The sequence below is a fragment of the Staurois parvus genome, unplaced genomic scaffold, assembly GCF_062004578.1.
Source record: "Staurois parvus isolate SC_StPar_1 unplaced genomic scaffold, SC_StPar_1.0 ptg000336l, whole genome shotgun sequence".
NCBI lineage: Eukaryota > Metazoa > Chordata > Amphibia > Anura > Ranidae > Staurois > Staurois parvus.
In genome coordinates this window covers 3651635-3670497 of record NW_028318132.1, presented here as the reverse complement: position 1 = coordinate 3670497, position 18863 = coordinate 3651635, and the positions used below count along the sequence as shown (strand labels likewise).

General features: G+C 40.1%; 1 protein-coding gene across 2 annotated transcripts in view; it reads right to left on the bottom strand.

The window, feature by feature from the left end:
• The window catches only part of GRK3 (G protein-coupled receptor kinase 3), a 415831-nt gene that overhangs the window by 40100 nt on the left and 356868 nt on the right, over positions 1-18863 (bottom strand). For both annotated transcript variants that reach the window (XM_089684118.1, XM_089684117.1), the window contains exons 12-13: positions 17457-17551; positions 10064-10171 (exon numbers count right to left, since the gene is read on the bottom strand). In XM_089684118.1, coding sequence (XP_089540244.1) covers positions 10064-10171; positions 17457-17551 — 203 coding nt within the window. The remainder of the gene's footprint in view (positions 1-10063; positions 10172-17456; positions 17552-18863) is intronic.

The following is an 18863-nucleotide window of genomic DNA, read 5'->3' as shown; positions in this document are numbered from 1 at the left end:
CAGTAACTTAGAAAGCGCTAAAGCCAGAGAAAGCAGGATTTGCTACAAGGATAATTCACATGTATAGATTAGAGGAAAAAAAAAATAAGGATTTATTTGCCCTCACTTCTTTCAATTGGTTTCTTTATTTAATAACAAGTCTTGCAAAGACAATTGGGATCCGACACATCCGGGAGTGTCAGATGTATCTATCTACCAGCTCTACCCACTGTCCTACGCTATTGTTAGGGCTCAGAAGTCTGCTAAGGCACAAGTTTATCACATTTTAATCACAGGCAGAAATATATTGCAGCAAATTCAAAATGGGTTATAGGTGCCTGTTGTATGGTGTTTCTTACCTCCACCCTTTGCTTCTGTTCATTCTAGTCAGTATTAGTACAAGGCTTTTAACTTATGATATAAAAAGCGAACCTTTACGGGCACATGAGGGTATGTTTATGACGTATTGAATGCGCGGCATTTACCAAAGATGCACTGCAGGTGTATCGTCCTGGTCTATATGATTTAAATTACAGAGATTGATCCCCCTGAAGTGAATGATTAGAAATATGACTGCTATATTATTACAATGGCACAGTTTCACATGAATATGTTATGCACTCAAACGTTTTGATATGCCTGCCTAAACCAATGATTTCCCAAAAATGAGCAAGGTGACAATATCTGCACACAGCTGATTGGTATCCAAAATGAGGATGGTGAGCTGGCCTTTGTTTAACCTGTTGATGAGATCCTAAAGATGCATGTCTGAGCTACAATAAAGCTACAGGACTATATAGATCTATCTATATAGAGATACACACTAATAAACTGTATTGCAACTGTACTTGTAAATACAGACACACATGCTACTAAACTACACCAATATGTTACATAATTAAGAATACATTTGAGGTTTTCTGATTTGTAAGCATAGCACCGGTATTACAATAATTTCCAATGCAATGTTATGTCACATGACAGTTATAAAGTTCAAGATGGATACAACAGGAGTTGCAAGAGTAGGGCAAAACTCTGTCCCCAGCACAGCAAAAGTTAATAAGAAGGTAGATGCTGTTAAATTCCGTAACGGGTCAACAAAATGTAAGCTAGAAAAAGAATTATTGGGAGAACCCACCACAAAAGAAGCACAGGCAAACAGCTACAGGGAAGTCCTGCCCTTTTAGACACACTTCCCGTGGCTGCTCAACCGTGAACAGCAATGCATTTGCTCAGTTGCTGTCCAAGCTTATTATGGTGCTTATGTGTTCATTCAACTCAGGTGGAAAGTTGTGTTACAGCAAACAAGCAGCTACTTCCACCTGAAAGGCCAATGTTACTGGCTCAGACTGCTTTATAGGCAGCTGTGTGTTGTGCACAGTGCCCATATAAGAAAGACTGACCCCTGTACATGTTCTAAGGAGTATATTTCACAATAATGACAAATAAATCCTTAACGCCAAGTTGGTCTAATCCCAGGGAGCAGACAGCCAACACACCTAAAACAGATGTCTTGGCAAGTTACCTTTCTGCCGAACCATTATACTGAATATGCGTGGCTTGTGGATTAAAATTAAACTCCACTTCTGTAAAGAGAAAAAAAATCCCTGCAGGATCAGACTCACAATAAACAAAAACATTGGTCGATAAGGATTCCATTGTTCTTCTCTAATCTGCATACGTTCAGATGACTGAAGGCGAAGTATGTGTGTGAATACTGACTGAACATTTTAGCCTTGCTGGCCTCTATTCTATCCGCCATCCAAAAAGGCTTGTTCACACACAAGTTAATAGAAGGTATTACACCATGACCATCCACAGCGAGGTGACAAGGTCCCCAATACCTGTCCAGCACTTACCCATCACTTTTGACACAAAAAAGTAGAGAAACAAAGCCCAATCTGACACATTGCACACAAAACCCCAGAAAAGGACTGGACAAAAGTATGGTCACCTTCTCAGAATTGCAAGAAATAATTACATTCCAAGTTTGTTAAGATCCTGTAATCTGTATTTAAACCGATCTGTATCAATTAGCAGATCTTAATATGTTCCTGTGTCCACTGTGCACAACATTGTCAATAGGTTTACAGCCCATGGCACCGTAGCTAATCTACCTGGACATAGAAGAAAGAGAAAAACAAATTCAAAGATTGCAACAAAGAATTGTTCGAATGCTGCATAAAGAACCTCAATCAACTTCCAAATAAATTCAAGCTGACCTTCAGGAACAGGGTACAACTGTGTCAACTCGCACTATACTTCACAAGCTGAATGAAAAGAGACGCTGTGTTAGGAGACCCAGGAGGACCCCACTGCTGACACAGAAACATAAAAAAGCCAGATTGGAGTTTGCGAAAACTTACCTAACAAAGCCAAAATCCTTTTGGGAGAATGTGCTGTGGACATACGAAACAAAACAACACATTTTTGGTAAAGCCCAGCATTCTGTTTTCGGAAAAAGAAATGAGGCCTTTAAAAAAAAAAAAGTCTAACATGATGGAGGTTCACTGATGTTTTGACGTTGTTTTGCTGCTTCAGGCACTGGATGTCTTGACCGTTTGCATGGCATTATGAAATCTGAAGACTACCAAAGAATTCTGGGGTGCAATGTAGGGCCCAGTGTCAGAAGTAGGGTCTCAATCAGAGGTCATGGGTCATACAGCAGGACAATGACCCAAAGCATACATCAAAAAGTACCCAGAAATGGTTAAAACAAAGCGCTAGAGAGTACTGAACTGGCCAGCAATGAGTCCAGATCTCAATCCCATAGAGCACCTGTGGAGAGATCTCAAAATAGTTGGGAAAGGGAACCCTTCCAATCTTAGAGATCTAGGGTAGTTTGAGAAAGAAGAGTGGCCCAAAATTCCAGTAGAGGTGTAAGAAACTCATTGATGCTTACAGGAAGCAAATAAATTCAGTTATTTTTTCAAAAGGGTGTGCTACCAAATATTAAATTGAGGGTGCAATAATTTTGTCCAGTCTATTTTTGGGATTTTGTGTGGAATGTGCCAGATTTGGCTTTATGTTTCTGCGATACCAATGCAAACAAAAGAAATAAACCCGAGAATGCCTAAACATTTGTAATTGCAACAATTTTCTGGGCAAGGGGGTGCATTATCTGACAGAAATGCAGGGGCCATGACTGTATGACCTTGTGCACTTACGTCCATGAGGGAGTGCTCAGAGCCAATTGCTAGGTCTGAGAAATGTAATGTAATCCGGTGTAAAGGCATCAACAGCATGGCTCTTACTTTACTTTCCATTCATCGTGCATCAGCATCAGAGGTTGGTCATCAGCTCTGAGGAAAGGGATTCGTCCCCGAAACGCGTCAGCCATTTGACCGCACTGACAGTGAGAACACCTTGCCCGCCGTTGTGGCCATTGTCATTTTTCTATGCTTTTTAGATACATGCTTCGTCTGTGAGTATGTTTTTATGATTTAATTCCTACAATAAACCTTGGATAATGCACTAGGTGTGTGCGCCACCTGTTTTCTCTCTAATCCGGTGTAAACTCTGATATGGAGCTTACACAGGACCTTCTACTCATGAATGAAGCAGGGGGGGCATAAAGGGAACTATTAGTAGCAGTCATGCTGGACTGCAAAAGGAACCTTTATCTTGACCTGAACGGGTAACAATAAAGAATCTAAACCCAGTCTTTAGATTTTGTGGCTGTATATATTTTTTATTTTGTCTACACTTTTGTTTTAACCTGATAATCCTGTCCATAACATTCTTCCTGTAGTAAGAAGCCATGGCCGACACTCTGGAAGCCGACTACAGAAGCCTCTTCCACTTCTCCTCACTGTTAACATGAACAGCATACCTTCCAGCTTTCGGAGATGAAAATGAGGAGCACCTATAAGGAAAAATGTGTATTTATAGGACACGCCCCTTGCCACACCCCCTTACAAGGAAAATTAATACGCAAAAAATTATTGGTTAAACCCAAACATGCTTTTTTGCCATTATTATTCTTTTATATTGGATTTTGAAATGTACCAATGCAACAATTTTGAAATTGAAAAGGTTTAACATTGTAAAACACTTTTTGATAGATAAATAGTGCATTTTTTACACAGGTATATTCAGACCAAGATCAGAGACAAATGAGGAAAGAGGGACATTCCTCCCTCGAAATCAGGGACAGTCGGGAGCTATGTTGAGGGTATGGCTCTGTAGTTCTCACAGATAACTGGGAACAATGTAACTCATAACAGCATAGGTATTCATTCGCTCACAACATTTCTGGCAGAATTAAGCATTTTTCTGGCCACTAAGTAAACGGATATAATAAAATGCTGTTAATTTTACATTTAACAAACAGAAAGGAACCAAACAGGAAAAGTTATTTATTAGGGTTTACACATCCTTTAATTAAACAGCAATGCATTAATGCATAGTATCTAGGTAAATATTAATTTAAATCACTGAGTGCACTCAATGAGTCTATACTTTTAATCTCTCTCTCTCTCTCTCTATATATATATATATATATATATATATATATATATATATATATATATATATATATATATATATATACACACACACACATACACACACCTGATCTATTGTGTAAAGCAGGAAATGCTAGGTTTCAAATATCTTCAGCAATGAACTTGACTATTAGATGTGCAGGACCAAAGAAGGGTCCTACCCATGTGACCACAGCTAAAACAAATGAATGGTGTGGGTCACCTTTTAGCTGCATTTAAGAACACTGCACTGCTCTTTACCGACCCACGAAGCACAGCAAAGTGACACCTGGATACAGGTTTTTAAATATGGATACATTTTACTAGACTGCAGCGCTCTGTACGTGTTGTACCCTGCAGATAATCTTTTGGTTTGACTGCTGTCCTGATTCCCAATCATTTGCTAAATTTGGTCCAGTGGGCTCCGTTTTAATCTAATCTTTACTACTGGATGCAAGCTCTTTATAATGTGATGTCAACATCCGAAGCTACAAGACATAATTTACTCTGTTCCCTGAGACATCTCAATAACCATTAAAGTGCATTTCTCTATTAAGAGGAACATTTTTTTTTTTCGTCAGCCATTCCAAAATTAGTTTGCTGAACTTCTCAGATCAGTTGGTTGCATAGCTATGTACAACTTTGTTATTGTATCTGCAATATAATGAGATCTTACCACTGGTCAGAGGATTAAATTAGGAAGAAGCATTGTGACGACAATAAATTTTAATGAACTCAAGTGCCAGCTGCTAAAGCACTGTGATAGGATAAAATGATATAAGCAACCCTGCAGGCCTTTTATGTGTTATGCTTCATAAACATACATACAGTACAGTACATACTGTATGTGGTTTGGATATCTTTCACATTGAGTTCCAGAAGCCCCTATATTTTACTTGTACTGCAACACATTGCAATGCCCATTTTCATTGCTCGGACTCCGGTGCCTTTTTCATCACAGGGCTTTTAGGAGAAAAGTAAAAACAAAAAACACAAAAGTTGTATTCCATGTCCTTTACATAAAGTTTCTACTACTAGAGCATCCCCCAACATTTATGGACCCCCCCCCCCACACAGCTAAAGACCAACTACTAAAACACCTTGGTGCTAAACATCGCCAACACACTAAACCTTTAATCATTGCCCAACCATGTAACTTAAGTTTACCTTACACTTGGACCCTTTTCACACAGCCAGACCCGCCATGCGGATTCGCCTGCTCGGCGGGGGATTTGTCCACTGATTCCCGCTGAGCAGGTGGGTGGCAGGTCTGTGTCTGCTCCGCTTGTGAAGAGCAGCCACAGACATAGCCACAGCCCGCTGTTCTCTATTGGGCAGTCAGATGTAAATGGACTGCCTGTCCACTTACATCTGTCATACAATCCAATAGACGGATGGGGAACGGAACCCCATCCGTCTGTTTTTAGAGGATCGGATTGGATGGAAACAGGTGTAAATGGACACAGTCCTTTTAAATCTACTTCCCCATAGAGAACAGTGGATGGTCTAATCGGGTTTGCTTGAAAAATGGAAAGGCGGACCCAATTGGTCCACCCATGTGAAAGGGCCCTTACAGTAAACCTTTATTTGAGCATCTAACTTTCCAAAAATATTACTCCCTAAAGCAGTCCGTTCTCCATCAGGGCTTCATGGATTCCTAGGGTTCCTTGAGCTGTGGCTAACTGACCTCACATTTGATAGTGTCTGCATACTTTCACAGCTTGACACCAATTAGCTTTCTATCTATCGGTAAAGGTGGAATTCTGACCACCATAAGGGGCAATTTCACCATTGATCCTCGATGAATTGGTTTTTGTAAGGGTTCCCCAAGACCTAAATATTAATATAGGGATGCCTCTGAGGTAAAAAGATTGAGAAAGGCCATAATAAAGTGCAACTCCAGCTAAACATTTTTTTTTTAGTTTTGGATGCAGTTGAGAAAGGTAAGAATCTCCATTGGGCTGCTATTTGTAAGTTTTTTGGAAATATTTCTCTGCACTCTACAGAGAGAACAGTGAAAATCTCCCAAAAAATCTCTCCAGTTCTGCTGACAGCTGGACATTTTTGATTGCTTTTTCAACAAAGATTCCCAGGACATATAGAGAGGATGATTCTTCCCACTGAAGACAGATAGCCATGAAATCCCAGAAAGAAGTTCTAACCTTTCCCACATTACTGAAAATGAACCTGCCTGAGCTATCCCTTCCAAGTAGCTGTCACTATGTCCTGTGTCCAATCATCAGTGGCTGAGGCATTCCCACCCACAGCTGCACATATAAGTGGTGTGTATATGTGAAGCTACAGTGTGCGGACTTTCTCAGCTGCTTATGATTGCCACGCCACTTCAACAGCTTTCTGGCGGGATAGCTTGGGCGGGTTCGGACTAGGATACAAACACACCTGAGCTCATCCCTGTGGATAAAGGAGACAAGAAACAGGAAGGGTAAACAGGCAAGAATCCAGCATTTGTAGGTAGCAAAGAAATTGCCTCTCAGGAAAGGTTTCCTTTAGGGCTTTTCCCAGGAGCCATAACAATACCAGTAGATGTCCCATAACAAGGAACAAAATATCTTTCATCATTACAGACATGAAACTACATAAGAAATACCTTGAGATTTTTTCATCTACTTTAAGCTCACTATACACATTACAATCACATGGTACAATCTCTGTACAACAAACTTTACATTTAGGAAAACTATGTAATCTGAGTACCCACTTGAACCATACAATCAATCTGTATCCAATCAAGCAGGCTTTGAGAGTCTAGTTACCCATCAGCTCTGCTTTGTCTGATTGACAGCAGATGGCAGTGGCCATATTCTAGAGTCGCTATTCAGTCCAATACAGCTTTGGAATACGCCCATTGCCATCTAAAGTCAATCACAGGCAAGACGGACAGACAATGGGAAACTAGTCTCAGAAAACCCCATAAGGCTACTCCCGCCAGACAACTCATGTTCACTATTGCTGCACCTTTTGGAGCTTGATGGGGGAACTCAGACTAGTTCCCCATCAGGTCTGCCTTGCCTGTGATGGACTGTGCACAGCAGTGGATGAATTCGAAAGCTGCCCACTGCCATATGCTGTCAATCAAAATTAAGGCAGATCTCATTGGGGAACTAGTCTCTCCATCAGGCTCTGCCTTCCCCAAGCACAAAACTCCTCAGCCATGACTTCGCCAGTATGACAAGTGCACTGGCCAGAGAGGGAATGCATTAAGGAAAGACAGCCAAGTGTGTATGCCTCGACCTCAGTACTGGCAACAGATTCTATGACATTTACATGAACCAACATTTTTGGTGCTGCACCCAAAAGAAGTTATAGAGGGTATGAATTCCCCGGTATAACAGCATATGAGATTGTCTCTTGTTTGAGGTTATTCAGTTATACAAGACATAACATTCAAATCTGTGCGCATGGACATAGCAGAAGTACTGTGACTCCACATACATACACATTTTTGCAATCATGTTCCTACATCGGCTATATTCCTATAGTGAATGCTTCAATGTGTTAACTGAACTTGGTGGACTGTGATTTTTGCACACCTGAGTTTACAATAGGGATTTATGCAGGCCAAAGACGGGCCGTTTATCGGCCTATAAACAAAAAATCGGTCGGCCCCGTTGCCAATGCTGCCACCAATGTCCACAAAAAACAGACGTTTTTCGTGGATTTTCCAGCATGACCGATAAAAATAAACGTGAAGATCCGCGAAAAACGGCCGACGGGCTGGCCCCACTAACGGCGTGAATATTGGCCGATTTTTCGTGCGAACAAAAATTAGGCCGATAAACAACCCGTCTATGGCCTGCCTTACAATTAATTCTTAAAATCGACTGTGTTTTCTACCAATAAGGACCACAATAGGCTAAAGAGGGCAAGCAGACACGCATTTAGCCGTCACTGACAGCATAGACATGAGCAGTAAAGATGCTTAACTATATTCAAGTACAAATATATGAATAAAATAGCAGCACACAAAAGTATGTTTTAGAACTCATCATAATGAACACATTAGAAGTTCACTCATCAAGACACATGCCATAAAATCTCCTTATATGTCATTTTTATCTTGCAGTATAGCACACAAGTTCTATATTAAGACAACTTTTCTTTCACATTTGATTTTATATATTGTTGCAGAAGAAAATGCCATTTCCTACAACATAATTATACTTATATTGATACAGAACAGGCCTAGTCATTCGAAATGAACACAGAGTGCACATTTTAACTCAGGCAGCTACTTTTTTCCAAGACAATGTATTTCCAAGTAGGGAGATTTTGTCTGAGAACTATGGAGAACTGGTTCCTGTAATGTGCTAACATGACAGTCAGCTTTACCTGTGAATATCTTGGCTCCCATACAACTTAGAGTCGTAAAGTAAGCTGGCTATTGTTCTCCATCAAGAAGCAATATTACACAGAATGCATGCTCCTAGTGAGCCAAAAAATTAAGACAAAGGAACTTTAAGTGTTTTAGATATAGGTGGTGCCTAAATGAGACCATCTTTCATAAGCCTAGACAAATCTAGCAGAGATCTAGTAGCTGCCAAACTATAATTAGCTGTCATAACGATCTATATTTCTCAATCTTATTTTACTGACAAATTTACACAAATTCACAAACACAGAAAAAGAGCATGTGCAAATATATCTGAAACATTCAGGCAAATCCTGCTAGTTATTGCCATTGTGGATCACACCATAATGATCCACCTTACACACAGTACTGACCCATATGCTCTCTCCATGCTACAGCATGGACCATCTGACAGTACTGACCCATATGGTCTCTTCACCTGACAGTACTCACCTATATGTACTCTCCATATGACAGTATTAATCTATATGCTCTCTCCATCTGATGGCACTGTCCAATATACGCTCTCCATCTGAGGGTACTAATCTATATGCTCTCTCCAACTGACAGTACTAACCCACATGGTCTCTCCATCTGACAACAATGACCCATATGTTGTTATTCTTACAGTACTGATCCATATGTTCCCTCCCTCACACAGTACTGACTCATATGTCTTCTCCTGCTCACACTACTGACCCATAAGTTCTCTCATTTTCACAGTACTGATCCATATATTCTCTGTATCTCACACTACTAACCCATATGTTCTCTCACAGTACTGACGCATATGCTCTATCAGTCTTACAGTACTTAGCAATATGTTCCCTCATCCCTCATTCTCACAGTACTAACCAATATTTTCTCTCAATCTCACAGTAGTGACCCGAATGTCCTCTCATTCTCATAGTAGTGTACTATATGTTTTCCTGCTTTCACAGTACTGACCCATATGCTCTCATAAAACTGACCCATAGGTTTTCTCACTTTCAGTTTTGTTACTGTCTTCCTAACTAAGAAAAAAGTAACAACAAAAATGCTGAAACCAAAGACTTTAGGAATGTTTTTAAAAGGAGAAAACCTAGCAATTCACAAGGAATCAGTGATATTAATGTGGCATTAGACTTAAGGTTAGTTCTAAGGAAAGAACACTAACCCTACTGCTTTGGATAATGACAATAAAAAATGTACCCAGTTGTGGCAGTACACTGAACTTGAATATGTTTCTTACCCTCTCAGAAGTTTGAAGAGCATACATCCTAGAGAAAACCAGTCTGCACTGCTATCATAAGCTGTGCCCTTCTGCAGCACTTCAGGAGCCATGTACCCGTGGGTTCCTCTGAAATGTCAGAGAGATAAATAAAGGACGTGTCAATATGTTTTTAATTACCTGCTTTATCTAAACAATCAACATAAATTAATGTATGATATGTTACTCACTAAGCAATAGGATATAACTTTAGTAGACATAAGGATAGAAGGAAACAAGGCACATAAAGCACATAAAGAAATACGGTACCAAGGTATGTTTGTGTGGTACTATGTCAGCAATGGGGAAATTGGACTGTGGGGAAGAAGGTTGATATTATTGTTCTTAAATGAAAGTAAATGAAGCTTGAAAGCTAAAAAGAGTGTGATACACAATATGCAGCCTGTACCTCAATGTGTTCTCCCTTGACTGTATTAGTATTTGAATGTTATTTTGTAAAATATAGTCCTCCAATATGTGTGCCTGGCTTCTAGATCTTCAACTTCCTGAACTCCATGAGCAGAACTCTTCCATGCCCTGTACTCATGCTGGTACTTTAGAACAAGAATTCGGTAGGGGCTGGCATAAAGCACTACTTCAGACAAAACCTGTTTTTTTTGGTTTTGTTTTTTGTTTACCAAGTGGGAAAGGGTCAGAAGCCTGATCATCCCATTTGCATCACATCCTGTGTGGTAACCTGAACATCAAAAGACACCTATGTCTGTCCTGTGGCAGTTATGTGTCCTTATGTCCTTATGGAGGGCTAGCTGGCGATTGTTGACACAATTAAACATTTGCAGATCAAAAACAACACTGACTACAAATTTTCTGGAAGGAAGGGATGATTCTGACATTCACTCTTACTATTGGCCTTCACATTTCTATTGACAGAGATGATTTTATAAAACTGATTAAAAACTAATTTTCTTCAACTTGCTGTCATGGCAATTGTGTGTCCAAAAATTCCTATCTATCGGTATAAATGATTGGCACATTGTTATTTCTCAAAGGTCCGTACATATGGTAAATGTTAGATTAGAAAGTTCATCTTTGGTTAGAGATTTTCTGAGTGATAAGCGGTTCATTTTCATATACCAGAAGTGCTTAGAATACCTTTACCCTATGGACCAGTGATCCTCAATCAGGGAACCTCCTGAGGTTCCTAGGGGTTCCTTGAGTGGCTAACAGTGGTGGATTGATTTCCCACCTACCTGAACATCAATGTAAGTGGGCAATTTATTACTAGCCACCAAAGTAGGGGGTCACATCTACAATGACCACAAATGCTAGGTACACCACATTAAGTCTTTATTTTTATTTTAACATTTTCTTTAACCTATTGATTACACTAATGTACCACTAGCTGTAGAGAGAATTCTTTTTGGCAGGGGTTTCCGAATAAGTGAAAATTATATAAACAGCTCCTTGGGGGGTAAAAAGGTTGAGAAAGGCTGAAAGAGTACATCACAGGTACAGAGGCAAATAAAAACGGAGACTGAAGCTTCCCTTTAAAATGCAAATATTTCGAGTGGTGCTCATTAACTACTTGCCCACCGCAGATAGCCGAATGACTACTACACTGCGGCCGGCCAGTTCTGGGTGGGCGTCATATGACGTCCTCCCAGAACACGCTCTCCTGCGTGCCCCCGGGGGCACGCACCTGGCGTTCTCCGTGATCGCTGTGTCCTACGGACACAGCTGATCACGTGATGTGGTAAAAGGCCAATCACAGCGGCCTTTTACCACGTGATCAGCCGTGTCCAATGACACGCTGATCACCGGGAAATGCAATTGCCTGTTCTCGGCTGCACTTTCCTCACGCTGTCAGATCGTGAGGAAAGTACTGCCGAGAACCGGCAGTTGTCAGAGCAGGGATCGGCACCAATCATCAGGGCACTGATGATCAGTGCCCTGATGATCAGTGCCCAGCAGTGCCACCCACAAGTTCCGCCTACCTGTGCCCAGCAGTGCGCCCACTAGCTCTGCCCACCTGTGCCCAGCAGTGCACCCACCTGTGCCCAGTAGTGCCACCTACCCGTGCCCAGCAGTGCCACCCACCTGTGCCCACCCAACTGTGCCCACCAGTGCCACCCACCTGTGCCCACCAGTGCCACCCACCAGTGCCCATCAGTGCAGCCCAGCAGTGCTGCCAGTCAGTGCCCAGCAGTGATGCCAGGCAGTGCCAACTATCAGTGCTATCAGTACCCATTATCAGTGTCGCCTATTCGTGCCACCTATCCGTGACACCTCATTAGTGCTGCCTATCAGTGCTGCCTCATCAACGCACATCAGTGAAAGAAAAAAATTTCCGGTTTGAAAAATTTTATAATAGAAACAAAGAAACTTTTTTTTTTTTCAAATGTTTTGCAATTTTTTTGTTTATAGCACAAAAAGTAAAGCGCCCAGCGGTGATTAAATACCACCAAAAGAAAGCTCTATTTGCAAGAAAAAAATGATAAAAATTTCATATGGGTACAATCTTGCATGACCGCGCAATTGTCAAAGTGTGACAGTGCTGAAAGCTGAAAATTGGCCTGGTAAAGAAGTGGTATAAGTGCCCGGTAGGCAAGTGGTTAATTAAGTTTATTTATTTTTGTTAATGAGCATCAGGAATGTTACCTACATTAAATGAAAAGTGTCTCTTGTGCTGGTGGCTCCTATATTCATTGAAGTTTTAATTTCTCTACTCCCTCCCCCCAACCCAATATCTACCAGCTATGATCTTCAGGTGCTGCGGGGGTAATATAAGCCACTGGACCTGCTCCCACTATGCCCGACTGCCCCCCCCCCACCCACTCCATTCATTCTATCACTATAACTTCATACTAGTACTAGCACTTCCCACAATGAGAAGTGTTCTATGAACTGAGGATGGGCAGATGAATTAATGGTCCATCTCCTCCATTCTGCTTACCTTTAGAGCTTTAATAAATGGAACAGGGGAGTGGAAAGGGTGGGCATAGTCAGCACTTTTTAATTCCGACAACAATCTATGCCATTGTTAAAGCCCTGGATTTGTACACTTTTTTTTTTAGTCAGCTGCCTTTGCCATTTGCACTTTTTCTTGTGCCCAGATGATTGCTACTCATGTTCTGTGCTAACTGTTCTGGATCTGTTAAAGTCAATGGGAGTATTCCTTAAAGCTGGCAGTGGTATAAAAACAGATCCAGATCTTCAGCATGTTTGCATTGAAGCAATGAATCACATACAGGTGAAACTCGAAAAATTAGAATATCGTGCAAAAGTTCATTTATTTCAGTAATGCAACTTAAAAGGTGAAACTAATATATGAGATAGACTCATTACATGCAAAGCAAGATAGTTCAAGCCGTGATTTGTCATAATTGTGATGATTATGGCTTACAGCTCATGAAAACCCCAAATCCACAATCTCCGAAAATTAGAATATTACATGCAATCAATAAAACAAGGATTGTACATAGAACAATATCGGACCCCTGAAAAGTATAAGCATGCATATGTACTCAGTACTTGGTTTGGGCCCCTTTTGCAGCAATACTGCCTCAATGCGGCGTGGCATGGAAGCTATCAGCCTGTGGCACTGCTGAGGTGTTATGGGAGACCAGGATGCTTCAATAACGGCCTTCAGCTCTTTTGCATTGTTCGGTCTCATGTCTCATCTTTCTCTTGGCAATGCCCATAGATTCTCTATGGGGTTCAGGTCAGGCGAGTTTGCTGGCCAATCAAGCACAGTAATCCCATGGTCATTGAACCAGATTTTGGTGCATTTGGCAGTGTGGGCAGGTGCCAAGTCCTGCTGGAAAATGAAGTCAGCATCCCCATAAAGCTCGTCAGCAGAAGGAAGCATGAAGTGCTCCAAAATCTCCTGGTAGACGGCTGCGTTGACCCTGGACTTAATGAAGCACAGTGGACCAACACCAGCAGATGACATGGCTCCCCAAATCAACACAGACTGTGGAAACTTCACACTGGGCTTCAAGCATCTTGCAGTGTGTGCCTCTCCATTCTTCCTCCATGCTCTGGGTCCTTGGTTTCCAAATGAGATGCATAAGTTGCTCTCATCAGAAAAGAGGACTTTGGACCACTGAGCAAAAGACCAGGTCTGTTTTTCTTTAGCCCAGGTAAGACGCTTCTGACGTTGTTTGTTGTTCAGGAGCGGCTTGACAAGAGGAATACGACATTTGAAGCCCATTTCCAGGATCCGTCTGTGTGTGGTGGCTCTTGATGCACTGATTCCAGCCTCAGTCCACTCCTTGTGAAAGTCCTCAACACTTTTGAATGGCCTTTTCCTGACAATCCTCTCCAGGCTGCAGTCATCCCTGTTGCTTGTGCACATTTTTCTTCCACATTTTTCCATTCCACATAACTTTCTATTAATGTGCTTTGATACAGCACTTTGGGAACATCCAACTTCTTTTGCAATTACCTTTTGAGGCTTTCCCTCCTTATGGAGGGTGTCAATGATGGTTTTCTGCACAACTGTCAGGTCAGCAGTCTTTCCCATGATTTTGATTCCTACTGAACCAGACTGAGAGACCATTTAAAGGCTCAGGAACCCTTTGCAGGTGTTATGGCTTAATTAGCTGATTAGAGTGGGACACTTTGAGCCTAGAATATTGCACCTTTTCACAATATTCTAATTTTCTGAGATTGTGGATTTGGGGTTTTCATGAACTGTAAGCCATAATCATCACAATTATGACAAATCACGGCTTGAACTATCTTGCTTTGCATGTAATGAGTCTATCTCATATATTAGTTTCACCTTTTAAGTTTCATTACTGAATTAAATGAACTTTTGCATGATATTCTAATTTTTTGAGTTTCACCTGTAGTATGGTTTATAATTATTAGCACTATATAAAGGTAGCAGATATTGTTTTACTGCTTTCTAGGAATAAACTTCTTTTGCAGTGTTTTAATTCCACTATCTCACAGTAATTAGGGAGTAATTCCACAGCATCTCTCATATTTGCTGAGAACAATTACTTGCACTGAATACTGGCTGAACCTGGCTTTGCAATTTTCTATTCAATTACAGAGCTAAATCTACATGTTGGAATTAGGCTTGTATTTAATCTGAAAAAGAACCTATGGTATAATTTCCTTAGATTTTTTTTAAACTCTATAACACCAATTAAATATTCAATTTCTGTTAAATGGCATAGGTGAATGCACTGATTTTAAAAAACACCATTATTGTTATGCATTCATTAAGAAAGAAATTCACTAAATATATCTGTAATGCATTTAATAGAAGTACACAAATTTATCTATCTAGCTTTTGTTACCCCCCATATAGTAGAACTGACACTGGAAGAAAAAAGTACTCAGTATTAAGCCAATCAGATTCAGCTGCAAGCACATGTTCTTGAAAAAACAGTCTCATCAATCTGCATGCAGAGGCTGGACAGTGTCTAAGCAGCATTGCTAGACTGCAGTGGAGACAAAGAAACTCAACTTGTCTGTGCTGTCTGGCTGAGCTGTGTAAATGCTAGGTCTGTATCTAGCGGTTTGATTGGAGTTTAGCTTTATCAGCATCTCAGAGTCGTTGTTTTGAATATAATAATTTTTCAGTACATTTGTAGTTATAATGCAGTAACCACCCTTGCACACGCAGCTTTATTCTGATCTTCTTTAGGTCATAAGGTGTTAAAATAGGATCTGTAAGTATTTTATGAGAAAAATGTAATACAACACAAAGGATTCCCAGAGTACTAGAGGTTATCTAAAGACAGCACAGCAGTAGACGTCACCCTTGAGGATTGCTTGGTCCAATTACAACCTCACATGGAATCAGGTTATAATTCTGGCACATTCACATTATTGTGTATAAATTTCAGCTGGAGCTACCGAGCTTTGCAAACAGGATTTTTCAAATAAAGGGGCAAAGGACATAGATGAAAACACATGAAAATGAACATAATGTTCATCTGCTGGCTGGATAAAAGCTTATATTATATTAATTTGCACCATTTCATATTTACCTGACAAAATTAAAGTAAAATATGTTTAACCTGTTACCAGTGGCCTCACACATATATGTGGAGTCACAGAGGGGGGTCTTTTTTAGAGGTGCTGCAAGGATGTGCTCCTGTGTTTGTGCTGGAAGCGTGCTCTTAGCATGGAAACTAAATTGTCACCAGTTAGAGGGCTGCCTCCTAATGAAATGATCGCTGTGATAGCCTGTGATTGGCTATTACAGTGATCAATCAGTAAAACCCACGCCTGTATTCAGATTCTCCTTTTGAATGGAGAAAAAAAGATGCATTGGAGGGAAATTTATAAAAACTGGACCAGACAGAATCTGGAGCAGCTGTACTTGGCAATCAATCAGCTTCTAAATTCAGTTTGCTCAGTTAAACTGTGAAAATGAAAGACAGAAAATTATTGGTTGTCATGCACAACTGTTTGAGATTCTGGCTGCTACAGTTTTGATAAATTACCCTCATTGTATCTTTTTGAGGGAGGAGAGGAATGTGCTGTAAATAAAACGGTCTGTGTGTACATAAATAATGATAAAATGGCTAGATCAAGGCTTGATCCAGGGTAATTGAGATTAGGCAGAATAAAAAAAGAGCAAAATGCACAAATGAGCAAAAAAAAAAGGTTTGTCTCTTGATCCTACCACAAGTACAAACAGCAAATTCACATATGCGGTATCACCATGAACTCCAGAAGTAGGAGAATTCTTTTTTTTTTTTTCTTTTTTGGTGGGTCATGGTAATGAAATATACAGATATCTTTTACTACCAAATGAAGGCCCATGGATGGACGAAGATTTCACCAAAAAAACAGGCATCAGTACAAGGAACACATCCTACTAACTGTAAGTTACATCCTTTGTGCTGATTTTAAACATTTTGGTTACACTTAGACTTTGAGCATTTTGTTAGTGTTTAGTTAATGGAAAGCTAGTTACTAGACTATGCATGAAAAATACGAGTTACACATGTTTTTCAGGAGCCCCCATTGAAATCTGTTGGAGCCAAAAGAGATGGCTCTCCACAAAAGCAACTAATACTTTTTAAGCAATGAGCTTCTTGTGAATATATGAGAAAATATTAGCTGAACTTCAAAGTCCCCTTCACCTAGCCTTGTGAACAAGCCAGGTATGGGTAAAACACATCAAGGTAGCTTGGTTTCGGGTGGAGACATGTTGTATGCAGCCACGTTTCTAACCATAAATACAGCAAGGGAGTTAAATTTGGACTGTGGCTGATATTTTCTCATAGTTTGATGGAGAGTGGAGATGGACTATAGTAGCAAGCACATGGACTGTCCATATATATGAGGAGCAAGTCTTAAGTGGAGCGATAGATGTGGGCTTCTTGTAAACCTGAAATTAGTCAGGTGTAAACAGGCCTTGCGATCAGAACTGTATAATACTTACACACTAGCATGCGGTTTCTTCTTCGAAAAGTCACACGCAAGACCCAAGTCTGATATCCTCACATGCCCATGTTCATCTAATAGAATATTTGCTGGCTGCAAAAAGGAGGCAAAAATCAATATAATTAAGCATAGTTATACAATTACAGAAAAGACCAGTAAATGTATGTGAACTAAATTTATATAGAGAAACCTCTCCTGGCTGTCCATCAAAACTCACAAATCGCATTTCAGTCCTACCACAATTGTGAAATTCCTCTTAAATTATCATTATATGATTGCAGATGTTTTTTTTTATCATCAAACACAAACTTTATTGTGAAAAAACATAGCCAAAAATATACCAAGCAATTTGTACAAGTTTACTTTATATACATTATTTGTCAACTAGGCATTTGTATAGTGCACAGGATCAAAGATATATACAGGCAGTCCCTGAGTTACAAACATCTGAATTACATGCGACTCATACTTAAGAACAAAGTCATGCTGGTCCTTGAAACCACTGGTTAACTATAATGCTGCCAACCACTGTCCTGCTGACCTGTTAGCAATCACTACATGGCCAGTTAACCCTTCACTATGCTATCCAAACCTTACTTTTTTTTTTGGTTGGCGTTACGCTTAAAAAATGTACGTATTCCAAATACACAAAAAAATGTACCTGTTCCAACTTACATACAAAGCCTATCTTGTTCATTACCCAGGGACTGCCTGTAAACAATAAAACTTAAGTATACTTAGTTGCTGTGTGACAACTCAATTTTCCTGAGGAAATATTATAGTAGTGCAATAAGGATTCTGCTTAAAACACACTGAAATGAACCACGTTGCATATTAGTTGGAAAGCTTTGAGGGGGAGTTTGTGCTAGCCATACAGCAGGTTCTTCCACCAGTTTTGCATGTCTGGTACTTTATTGGTGTAAACTTTCTAAATGTTGGAATGGTGCTCTGCACCAACTTTTAGGAACAATGGAAGCCTGTTCTCACTCTTTCCTGTTTTCTATGTCTTATTGTTGGCCCATTTTATACAAGATCACACTTCAGAATCAAATGTTCTTTCAGTGTCTAATTATTCAGCTATCCAACTTCTAGCGTTCAGCTATCCAACTTCATTTGTATTGTAGGTATATTTATATATAACTGCCATATATTAATAAAAAGAGATTTAGGAAGCAAAGCCAATGTACTGTAGTTGACATTATCTTTTTCAGTTATAGAGCCATGAATTTGGCAATTATTTAGATGCAACTCTGTAGTAGTAACATAACTTTCCATTAGGGGAAAGCTGCTACTGCATACTCTGTGCTGCCATAATAAACGCATCCAGCAAAGACGTTTTACACTGCCAATTAATGCTTTAGCTGAGACAAGAAAGAAAGAAATTCCAGTGCCTGCCCTTCCATGT